The sequence below is a fragment of the Lepidochelys kempii genome, chromosome 11, assembly GCF_965140285.1.
Source record: "Lepidochelys kempii isolate rLepKem1 chromosome 11, rLepKem1.hap1, whole genome shotgun sequence".
Lineage (NCBI taxonomy): Eukaryota > Metazoa > Chordata > Testudines > Cheloniidae > Lepidochelys > Lepidochelys kempii.
In genome coordinates, this window is record NC_136390.1 from 12,629,742 (window position 1) to 12,641,259 (window position 11,518).

The window sequence follows — 11,518 nt, forward strand, 5'->3', positions numbered from 1 at the left end:
GAGCCCCCAGCCCTCCGCTTTCCGTTTACAGCTAAGGGCCGGGTATTTTTTGAGCCCCGAGGCAGGATCCAGTGAGGCGACGGCGGGTGACAGCGACCATTGCCCGATGAGCCACGTGCGGCCGGGTCACCCACCCACCCACCGCCATGGGCCCCCTGTCTCCGGGGGGCTGAACGGGGAGCCCCCGATCCCCCTAAGCCCATGCGAGGGGCCGGCTACGGAGGCCGGGATGAAGATCTTTGTGACGCTCCACCCACTCCCGCCAAGCGGGACAGGTCCTGGCGGGAACCCGGATTGTCCGGCCCCGAATCAGCCCGCCGGCTGACACAGCGCATGCGCATACAGTGGCGGTGCCAGCCAAAGGAGGGGACAGAGCCCCTTCTTTTCCCGTTGCGAGCCCCGCGGCTCGCTCTTTGTCACGTCATCATTGGGCGCCGGCCGGGAGAGGTGGATGACGCGCGGGGCGCGCGGGCCGGCTTTCCCCTGAGGGAGCATGGTGGAGGCGGGCTCCCTGGAGCGGCTGGTGTCCGGGCTGCACCGGGCCCAGGCCCTGCGCTTCGGCGACTTCGTGCTTAAGAGCGGCCTCGCCTCCCCCGTCTACGTCGACCTACGGGTCATCGTCTCCCACCCGCCCCTCCTCAACCAGGTGCATGGCCGGGGGGGGGCCTCCTGCTGCTGCTGGGTGGGGGGCGGCGGCCCGCGGGCTCTACTGCTGCGGGGAGTGGCCCCTGTTGCGGCGGGGGCGGGGGGTCCGGTCCTGTCCGGTCTGCGGGCCCTGCTCTACTTTTGAGCAGAGCAGCCTGGAGACCGTAGCCTGGGCATATCTGGGACAGTGCTGCGCCCGTAACCCCTTCCGTCCCGGTTGCTTGACCGGCTGCTCCGCGAGCGCGCGGTGGTCGCTGGCCGCCGATCCGCACGTGACCTGGCTCTGCGCGCGCCGATCCGCACGTGACCTGGCTCTGCGCGCGCCCTCAGGCTCGGTTGTGGCGGCGCGGCGCGGTTTAAGCGCGGCCGTTCCGCTGGCGAGGAGGCGCTCGCTGCACCCGGAGGCGCTGCTGGGGCGTTTTACGGGCAGAAGTCAAAGCAAATTTATTCGTGTGGGGGTTATGGAAAAATCGCTTCTCTTTCACGTCTTTTGTCCAGACGGCTGCAGAGGGCAGAGAGCTTTATGCTGAAATGAAGCAGGAGCAAGACCTGCTGGTTTCTGTGCATAAGTATTTATTGCAGCTTGTAGCTCTCCTCTTCGGCCTCCTGACCTTGGGATAGGCCAGTGGCTCGCTTGGTTTATAATCCTCCTTTCATCCTCTGGCTGGAGTGCAGTGAATATTGATGAATATCTGACCTTCCGCTAACCAGGGATTTAAGTTAGTTGTCTGTTTTGAATAACTGAGGCTTTCCTTTATTAAAAAAAAAAAAATGTAGTCCTCATGGTGGCGAGACTGGAAAACATTTTCTTTCTCTCTTTGTGTGTATAAATACAGTACTGCAAGCATGGATCTGTAATATGGAATAAACAATATCTTTCCATTTTTTTTCTTTTTTCTTTTTTTTTTTTTGGCCACTGTGCTAGCACTACCATTTTGGAACTAATCTGTTAATCTGTTGAAATGGTCTATTATACATACCCAGTCCCCCAGCCCGTACAGAATACAGCCCCACATTCCACTTTTTATTTTTAGGTAGTATCCTTAAGGGTGATTGTCAGTAGTTCACAGTGAGAAAAAGAAGGTGAGAGTAAATTTAAAAGAAGAGATGACTTGTTGGCTAAAGGAATGGTGACAATGCAAAAAAAAAATCCAGTGGAGAGCATGTTTTGTGTGACTCCTTGAATAACTGGTCGCTGACCACTAATTCCATGAATGAAGTTACCAGACATTTTTCTTAGCTAATCCTTCCCCCAAAGAGTTTAATCTTAATCTATTTTGATAGCACCCAAAATGTGTTAGGAGCTATCAGAGTACAAATAGTACTGGCAGAATATTGCTTACAAACTTCTGAGGAAGTAGCTTCTGACCATACACCAATCAGTCAGGAATATCTGAAATTGCTTCTATGGGTGATATATGCTTGTAGTTTAATTTAGTACTGCTTAAAAATATGATGTATTTTTAGATTGCAGATCTCCTGTTCCAAACAGCAAAAAATGCAAGGCTCAGGTATGACTCAGTGTGTGGTGTTCCATACACAGCATTGCCTTTGGCTACAATTATCTGCTCGTCCAACCAGATCCCAATGCTTATACGGAGGAAGGAAGCAAAAGACTATGGTAAAATGATTCAAGTTAATTAAAGTTAAATTGTCTTTTCTGGTTGAAAGATTTGCTTGTGAAAGTACTTTAAATAGTTTTTATGACTTGCATTCCTTGTGTTCCAATGGAAGATCATCTCTCCAATTGAAAGGAAAAAAATTCCCACTCTCTTGCCCCCCAAAATGTGTAACGCTGTCTCTGAAAACTGTCTCATCAGTACACTCATTGCTCCTGGTTCTCCTAGAGCAAGTGCCTTTTGTTGCATCCCCCTAACAGGTGCTGCATGAGCTTGTGCCCTTTTACTGGTTATGAGGAAAGGTGCCAGGGACTCAGTAGTCTCCATAATCTCTGCAGTGGGGTGTTAAACTGTTTCTTGTTGAGTGTAGAACTAGGATATTGGTAAATATATTAAACAGTATGTCTCAGTGGTGGAGATAATTTTCATGCCATTGCAAATAGCTACAGAAGAGATTAATTTTATGGGTTTAGTACTGGTTTCATTCACAATAATTTGCTCTTCTATAGTGCCTTTCACCCAAGGAATAGTAGAATGTGTGTGCTGGTGCCTGTAAGAGCAAATAAATCATAAAGATCTCAAGTTGTTTTGCAAATACGAATAAACCTCACAACTTCCTGGGGTATAAAGGAGTATTTTATCTACTCAGGAAGGTCAAGTCACTTTTATGTTAATTTTTTTAAACCGGTAATTCAGTGGATTGTGCCTTTATTGATTTAAAGGTACCAAACGTCTGGTGGAAGGCATCATTAATCCAGGAGAAACCTGTTTGATCATTGAGGATGTGGTCACAAGTGGATCTAGTATCTTGGAAACTGTAGAGGTTCTTCAGAAAGAAGGATTAAAAATCACTGATGCCATAGTGCTGCTGGATAGAGAGCAGGGAGGAAAGCAACGGTTAGAAGAACAAGGGATTTGCCTACATTCTGTGTGCACCTTGTCCACGATGCTAGAGATTCTCCAGCAGCAGCAAAAAGTTGACTCTGAGATGGTTGAAAAGGTGAAGAAATTCATTCTGGAGAATGTCTTCAAACCAGCAGAGCAAAATGATGCTGCTCTCATCAAACAAATGTGCAAAGAAATGAGCTTTAGCACTCGTGCTCAGCTACCTGGAATCCATCCTGTTGCAGCGCGACTTCTCAAGCTCATGGAAAAGAAACAAACTAACTTATGCCTCTCTGCTGATGTCACGGACTCCAAAGAACTTCTACAGCTGGCTGCCACTCTAGGCCCCAGCATTTGTATCTTAAAGACTCACATAGATATCCTGAATGATTTCACCCAAGAGGTAATAAAGGAGTTGCGAGCACTTGCAGACCAACATGAGTACCTGATATTCGAAGACCGCAAGTTTGCAGACATTGGAAACACTGTGAAACATCAGTATCAAGGTGATTATTTGCAACCTTAGTTTATTGTGACTTTTCTGCCAATACCTTTGCCTGCTAAATATAATGTGATTCCCTTTAGTGCAAAGATATGATGATGATGACACCTATATTGATTTTTAAAATACCATTTACTTGTGCATGCTTGATTTTGTTTGTCTGAACCTGTTCATTTAAGCTATGACAGTATCTGTGTAGAGCCTTCATCACCTGAATCTGTTTTGTTCTGTTTGTTTTTCTTTCTCATTATTTTGTTGCATGTTGCCCTGAAAGGTAATACTAGTGATAGTAGGCTCTAGGTGTTGATAAACACCTCTCCAAACAAAGAAGACAAAACCTTACCGGTTTTGTGAAAAATATGATTTAGAGACAGTGGCCGGTTGTGTTTAGGCAGTTTACAGGTTGTTCAACCAGATTGTACATGCAGCCGCCGGAAACTGCAGTGGTTAAAACATCTTAAAAATGTGCACTGCTTAGTGTGCTCTGTCTTCGTTAAAACACATTTCCTGCTTGAGGATAAACTCATAGTGGTACTTAACTGAAAATATGTGCTTCTCTGTTCCTTTCTTCTCAGGTGGTGTATTCAAAATAGCTTCCTGGGCAGATATAGTTAATGCCCATGTGGTTCCAGGCTCTGGAGTTGTGAAAGGGCTGAAAGAAGTAGGGCTTCCTTCACAGCGAGGCTGTCTTTTGATTGCTGAGATGAGTTCTCAAGGGTCACTTGCCACTGGTGACTACACAAAATCTGCAGTAAGTTGGAATTTCTGTTTTGCTTGGAAGACTTCCAGATTGCTTTGGCAATGGAGATTGGTTGCGTGCACTTCATAACATTATAGCCTGCATTTACAAACAGCTTTTCAAGTACAGCTACAAGTTACCAGACTTCTCTGCAGTGCTTTAAAGACAATAAACTTGTAGACTTTCAAATCTTAAGAGGTTGCCCACAGCTTCCATGTGGTATCACCAGTCTGTTACTGACTTGTTTTGAACTATCATAGTGACCACTGCAAAAGCGTGTTTGCTCTTTACTACTTTCCTTAGCAATCACATCCTGTTAGCTTTTGTTTTACATTCCCTGTTTAATGTCCAGTCTTCTGTTATACATCTTCTAGTTACATCTAGGTTCTAATAAGGAGCTGTCAATTCTGCATGCTGTGTTTATTTCTTAAGTAGTGAGGTTTTGACATGGATTGAAACACTGCAAAAAGCTGATTTCTCTCTGGCATCTTACACTGTCAGAAAAAAACATGAAGCATGCAGGTGGCAGAGCATAAGACGATTGGTCAGGTTTAGTTTTAAGCATGGGAATTTGTAAACTTTGTTCTTTGGTTTTTGTTATATTTAGGTACAAATGGCTGAAGAAAACTCAGATTTTGTTTTTGGATTCATTTCTGGTTCCAGAGTTAGTAACAAACCAGAATTTCTTCACTTGACTCCGGGGGTCCAGATGCAAGCTGGAGGTAAAAACACCCCTGGGGAGGTAGAATTTGCAGTTAAATTTCTCACGGTCATTTCAGAAGTGACTTTTAAATTATAGAATGTTTATAGTGTAATTTTTTTGCAGCTGTCTCTAATGTAACTGTCTATTTTGAAGGGGGGAAAACTGGTTGTTATCCCATGAAAATAGTATTGTGCATATGCAGTGCATCTTATTTAATAGGTGTGGATACTTGGATACAAGTATGAGAGCGTATGTGCCTAGAAACAACAGCCCTCAATCCTCAATACTTTCTCCTGCAGATCTCTGGAAACTTTCGGAAGGAGAACAGTAGGCTAGGCAGCCTTTTTGCTAGGCTTCTTGCTACCTCAAGTTTTGCGTGCAATGGAGTGCGCAGCTCCTGAGTACATGACAGACGTGTTAAATGTGCTATCATTAGACTGCAAATTCAAATGTGTAAGTGAACACAGTCAAAAAGCATAACTAAATGCAAACAATGTAAAATCCTAACCATAACATATTAACATTTTTATTTCATAGAATCGTCATAGAATATCAGGGTTGGAAAGGACCTCAGGAGGTCATCTAGTCCAACCCCCTGCTCAAAGCAGGACCAATTCCCAACTGAATCATCCCAGCCAGGGCTTTGTCAAGCCTGACTTTAAAAACTTCTAAGGAAGGAGATTCCACCACCTCCCTAGGTAACATTTTCCAGTGCTTCACCACCCTCCTAGTGAAAAAGTTTTTCCTAATATCCAACCTAAACGTTCCCCACTGCAACTTGAGACCATTACTCCTTGTTCTGTCATCTGCTACCACTGAGAACAGTCTAGAGCCATCCTCTTTGGAACCCCCCTTCAGGTAGTTGAAAGCAGCTATCAAATCCCCCCTCGTTCTTCTCTCCTGCAGACTAAACAATCCCAGTTCCCTCAGCCTCTCCTCATAAGTCATGTGCCCCAATACCCCTAATCATTTTTGTTGACCTCCACTAGACGTTTTCCAATTTTTCCACATCCTTCTTGTAGTGTGGGGCCCAAAAAAGGACACAGTACTCCAGATGAGGCCTCACCAGTGTCGAATAGAGGGGAACGATCACGTCTCTCGATCTGCTGGCAATACCCCTACTTATACAGCCCAAAATGCCATTGGCCTTCTTGGCAACAAGGGCACGCTGTTGCCTCATATCCAGCTTCTTGTCCACTGTAACCCCTAAGTCCTTTTCTGCAGAACTGCTGCCTAGCCATTCGGTTCCTAGTCTGTAGCGGTGCATGGGATTCTTCCATCCTAAGTGCAGGAGTCTGCACTTGTCCTTGTTGAACCTCATCAGATTTCTTTTGGCCCAATCCTCTAATTTGTCTAGGTCCCTCTGTATCCTATCCCTACCCTCCAGCATATCTACCTCTCCTCCCAGTTTAGTGTCAACTGCAAACTTGCTGAGGGTGCAATCCACACCATCCTCCAGATCATTAATGAAGATATTGAACAAAACCAGCCCCAGGACCGACCCTTGGGGCACTCCACTTGATACCAGCTGCCAAGTAGACATGGAGACATTGATCACTACCCCTTGAGCCCGATGATCTAGCCAGCTTTCTATCCACCTTTATTTAATAGAATTGAATACAAAAGAATCAGAAATCTTCTGTTGAGTAAGTTATGCGTTTCCCAAAACTGTTTCAGTGAGATGTTTTCCTTTTATCAGTAGCTGCTTCATGTAATCAAAAGCAAAATCACGTATCTTCATTTGAATGCAGAAAATTCTGTTTAGTTATGAGACTATTTTGTTAGCAGTCAAGTTCTATAAATCAGACACGCTGTGTAAGATATGTATGTAAGCAGCAATCCAATCATATGCAACACAAATAATCAATAATCCTGCCAAAGACTTTTTGGCTAACTACTCCATATGGTAGAGAATGAAAAATGAGACCCTGGATATTGAATTCTGTGTGAATGATATTTAACTGAGCATTCAAAGCAGTCTCATATAAAATGCGTCAAGTCTGAGGTGTTAAGAACTCAAGCTTGTCGCTCCTCTTGAGTCCTAATGTCTGTTTTAGAACTTCTAGGAGATGGCATTACTTATTACAAATCAGAAAACTGATGTAGCATATATGTTATGTGTTTCAGGTGATAACTTTGGACAGAAGTACTTAAGTCCACAGGAAGTTATTAGCAAAAGAGGCTCAGATGTCATTATTGTGGGACGTGGCATCTTGTCTGCATCAAATCGTCCAGAGGAAGCAGAGATGTACAGGAAGGCAGCATGGGAGAGCTATTTAAGCAGACTTGCTGTTCATACACAAGACTAATTCGAGCCTAGGATTCCAGTGAACAAACTAACCCAATGCATTCTAAAAGAAGCTGGAGTAATTAGGAGGATGTTTCTCCCCATTGGTTAGGTTGTCATCTACTCTGAACTCAATTGAATATTTTGCTTTACATAAAATCTGCCAGTGACTAAGTTTTTTAGTAATGTGTAAAGGCTAAATCACATTAATTGTGACCATTGTTTCTTTGCATGTGAGACTGTGAAACCAAAAATCACCGCCCAACTTTAGTCTTACTTCTAACTGGTCCTCCAGTCTGTTACTTTGGAAAAAAATAAATGAAAACACTCCAGGTGGTACTTGCGGGTTATTACTGCCCTCTGGCATTTCCTTTAGGTATGGAAACAGTGCAGGTGGAGTTTTTTCAATACTGTACAACAAAGCTGACCATTCACTACATTGAATGGGACAACACAACTTGTAGGGAGCACAAACCAGTCTGAATCTGTTACTTAATAAACATTTGAATTGACTCTCCTTCAAATGTGAGTTTTTATATTCATAGTATTTTCCCTCTTTCGTAAATATCTTGGATTAAAAACTCAGGGTACAATAAACTTAAGCCTCTAACTTTCAATTACTGCCCCTTCCTGGTATTTGTAACTGCTGTTGTGACTGGTATGAATTATTGGTACCATGGTTCCTCTCCAAATTTGCTATGACAAAATTACAGCTGCAGCTATTAGTTAACCCAGGGTGAAACTGATTTGCAGTGAGGCTTGGTGGGTCTATTAATGAGAGGCAAAAGGACAAAGTCCTGAGGTTATACAACTGTTGAATTTCTAGTAGGCTGGTTATTTTTATGAAAAATCTTTAGTACTTTTCCATATTTTTTCACCGTTTGAGATTTTTAATTAAAGGATGTAAAAATATGTCTGATGGATGTTGATTAAAGAGATGGAGTCACCTTAAATTTGCACCAAAATGCACTTCAGAGTGAAACTAAATTGGATTTTCATTGTTCAGATCAAGGAAAGCAAGAGTATAAATAACTGGAATTCTGAGTTACTACTTTTAATAAGCTACATCATAAGAATTAAAGTATGTATATAACATAAATACCTTAAGCTGAGAGTCCCCCTTTCTCATTGAGCTGGACTTTTCTTAGCAAAGCTGAAGAGCTTCTATGGCCTGTCTCACCAGTGAAACTTGATCAATCCATCATCTCTTGTGCGAAGTATTAGCTGCATGGCTTTCACAATGAGTTCTTGATCTCCAGTTTATTGCTAAAGATAGTAATACGAAGGCTTTCTTTCTTTGTTTTGTTTTTTAAGAAGGTCATAGGACATTCTTAAATCTCTGCTGCCTGTCCTCCTGTTGTAAGTGGTAGCTAAGCAGAAAGAAACTTGCCTGATGCATGGTCTCTTATACTTTACCCTTCTCTGCTAAAACTATTACCGTTTCCCCTTTCTTCCACCAGAGGGAGCTGTGACTCCCTTGGACGCTTTTAGAAGCCACAGTACCATTTTAGCTAATAGATTTCATCATAAGCATGTATTGTTGCTGTTTCTCATCAGAAGCAGTCTGTTTTTCAACAAAAGTGTAATACTCTCACTGCACTGAAGCTGATCCCATGATTGAGAGTTGCAGAGATTTATGTGAATTATCTTGAGCACAATATTTGTCTTAAGTGGTGAAAAGTCTCAGTCTCTGCTATTGCAGTGCAGGGCGATTAATGAATTTTGTGACCTCCATTGTTACCTAAGCCAGCCTATTATTTACTGGATGGGTCATAAAGACCTTGAACCAGCAGCTAAATCTCTGGCTTAAGCCCTCTGTTTACAACCAATTAATTAGCTTTATCAAAAGGTGACATATCTCTGGAATCAAACAGTGGTGACTGTTGGAGAGAGTGATCCTAGTGTCCAATTTTTTTAGCAAGTCCCTGTGTCCCAGAGCATGGCACTATTTCTTTTTTGTTGAAACAAGTGAGGGTATTGATTTTTTTTTTTTAATTTGCTCAGAATTGTTCACAGCCCTTCATTAATGAGCGGCATTCATTCTATTGTACAATTTATACTTCAGTGCTTCAGTTCACCCTGATGACGTCCAAAACATTTCACTTAGTAAACAAGACCAAATTATCGCTCCTGCCTGCACTGCCCCACATGGTCTTTTATAATCAGGACTGTTCCAGCAAACAAGCGTGTGTGGCTCTAATCTGAGAGAAGATTTGTTTTCTTTCAGGCACCTGAAATGGATGAAATCCACTTCAAATTAATGTTAATTTCTTTTGCATGTCCCTGCTGTTTACATTCCACAAAGTGTAGTTCCCATGGTTGGTCAAAACTGCATTTGTAACATGGGAACTAGGTCACAATTTAAAAAACTCATTTGCATCATAATATATGAAGCTGATCAGGCCAGAGAATGAATTACAAAGACTTTGTCAGTCAGAGCTGGAGGCAAATGACTACCGTAATCTTAATCTCTTTATAGTTTATGAAATCCATATCTATAGTGAAACTCCATTTATAGGGAAATAGAAGGGAAGTTCCATATTTTTCATTGTGAATTATAATAATGAATAATTGTTCTTAGCCCTTCATCATTGTACATTGCTACACCAGCACTAATGATAGCAACTAATACTTGGTTAGCTGCACATTGTTCAGCAATGGTACTTTCCCTGTATAACATGACATGCATTAAGTGTTATGCTTCTGATACAGACACTGAGTGGGTTTAGGCAAGATGAAATGTACTCCTAGTTCTATATTCAACGTCCCAGGAAATGAGCCAAGTAGCATTTCAAATGTGATTATATTCACTGATCCCCAATGACCATGTTCATTGGCATGAGTCTTACAGGAAGCAACACAAACATTGTTTGAGGTTAGGGAAGAGTTTGCACCAAAGGAATGTGAAATACCCTCAGGAGGGTTGTCTGGAATCTTGTTTTGGGAGGCCACTGACTCTGGGGATGTGGATTCCATTTTGGAAGGACTTGACCTGAAACTGTCTAGACTGTTTAATCAGTTTCAGAGACACAGTTGACTCTTGACATGGCTTGAGCCGCACCCACTGTGGTTAAGCTTTCTCAGGACCAGTGGTAAAACAGCTATCCTTGAAAGCAGCCTGCACTAGCCCTGGGTTTTCTTCTTCTAATGGTTTTCATACACATTACTGGAGTTGTGGCAGAACCCCAGTTGTCTTATTGGTTTGCCACCTGATTGTGCATTACCTTATGTTCAACGCCCATCCCTCCAGCTGTGCTAGACCCATCTGGGGCAACAGAGCCAACTTGTCCCAGAAGGAAATGCTACCAACCCACGCTGGCGGTGTGGAGGATGGGAATGCATACACATGCTTAACCTACGGTTCAGTGTACGGAAAAAAACTGCTGTGTGAGTACAACTGTTTACAGCCATTGCAACAGAGGCAAGTGTCACAGCCTAGTTACCAGAACACAACAAACCAAAGTTTAAAAGTTAATGGTGACTCACAGTTACAAAGAAGGTGACAGGTTGGAGGTTGAGGATCAGATCAAGCAGCTTGGGGAGTCAATCAAATCTGGGTTTCTGACTGCTCAGGTCAGTGGGCTAGCTCTCTGTGGCCCATCTTTTGTACAGGTAGCACATGCCTCCTGGATCAGGCTCCGCAGGAGAGATGGGCGTCACGCAGTAGAATGTTCCAACCAGGTAGGAGCTAGACTTCTGACAGCTCAGCAGTGGTGGGGGTGGTGGCAGGACTGAGGTGGCTTTGTGCAGGCTCACTAGGGCAACTGTAGGCGGGTACAGGATGAGGCAGCTAAGTGGTTTTGTAAATATCAGTGGGATTTAATATACATCTAGTGCCTCGGCCCTAATCCTCAGGCACCTAACTCCCCTTTCCTTGAAAAGCCCAATAGGCAGCTGAGTGAATCTTTAGGCTCCTTCTCACTTTGAGTCTCAGTTCCTCATGTGTAAAATTGGGCTAATAGCTCTGCCCTTGCTCAAAGAAAAGTGATAAAGAAGGGGAGGTGCTCAGCTACTACAGTAATTATGTGTGTGGAGGGGGTGGAACCCCCACAGAAAAGCTATTTATTCGAAAGATGTGCCTTCTTCCTCAGTCCCACAGCCTTTGGGGTGGAGGGGGTGTCTCTCGTCCCTGCGTGAG

General features: G+C 43.4%; 1 protein-coding gene across 6 annotated transcripts; it reads left to right on the plus strand.

The window, feature by feature from the left end:
* Positions 1 to 317: 317 nt before the first annotated feature.
* Positions 318 to 7,719, plus strand: UMPS (uridine monophosphate synthetase). 6 transcript variants are annotated; one of them, XR_012154198.2, is made up of 8 exons: positions 318 to 646; positions 2,113 to 2,266; positions 2,987 to 3,655; positions 4,227 to 4,402; positions 4,998 to 5,112; positions 5,393 to 5,546; positions 5,631 to 5,791; positions 7,221 to 7,283. XR_012154198.2 is itself a non-coding variant. In XM_073305154.2 (6 exons), the coding sequence occupies exons 1-6, from the start codon at positions 494 to 496 to the stop codon at positions 7,245 to 7,247; spliced, it is 1,314 nt and encodes a 437-aa protein (XP_073161255.1). In that variant the 5' UTR covers positions 318 to 493; the 3' UTR covers positions 7,248 to 7,332. The 6 variants fall into 6 exon arrangements, 4 of the variants coding, with proteins under 4 accessions (XP_073161255.1, XP_073161257.1, XP_073161254.1 ...); XR_012154197.2 differs by lacking the exon at positions 5,631 to 5,791 and having other exon boundaries at positions 7,221 to 7,306; XM_073305154.2 differs by lacking the exons at positions 5,393 to 5,546; positions 5,631 to 5,791 and having other exon boundaries at positions 4,998 to 5,132; positions 7,221 to 7,332.
* Positions 7,720 to 11,518: the final 3,799 nt, after the last annotated feature.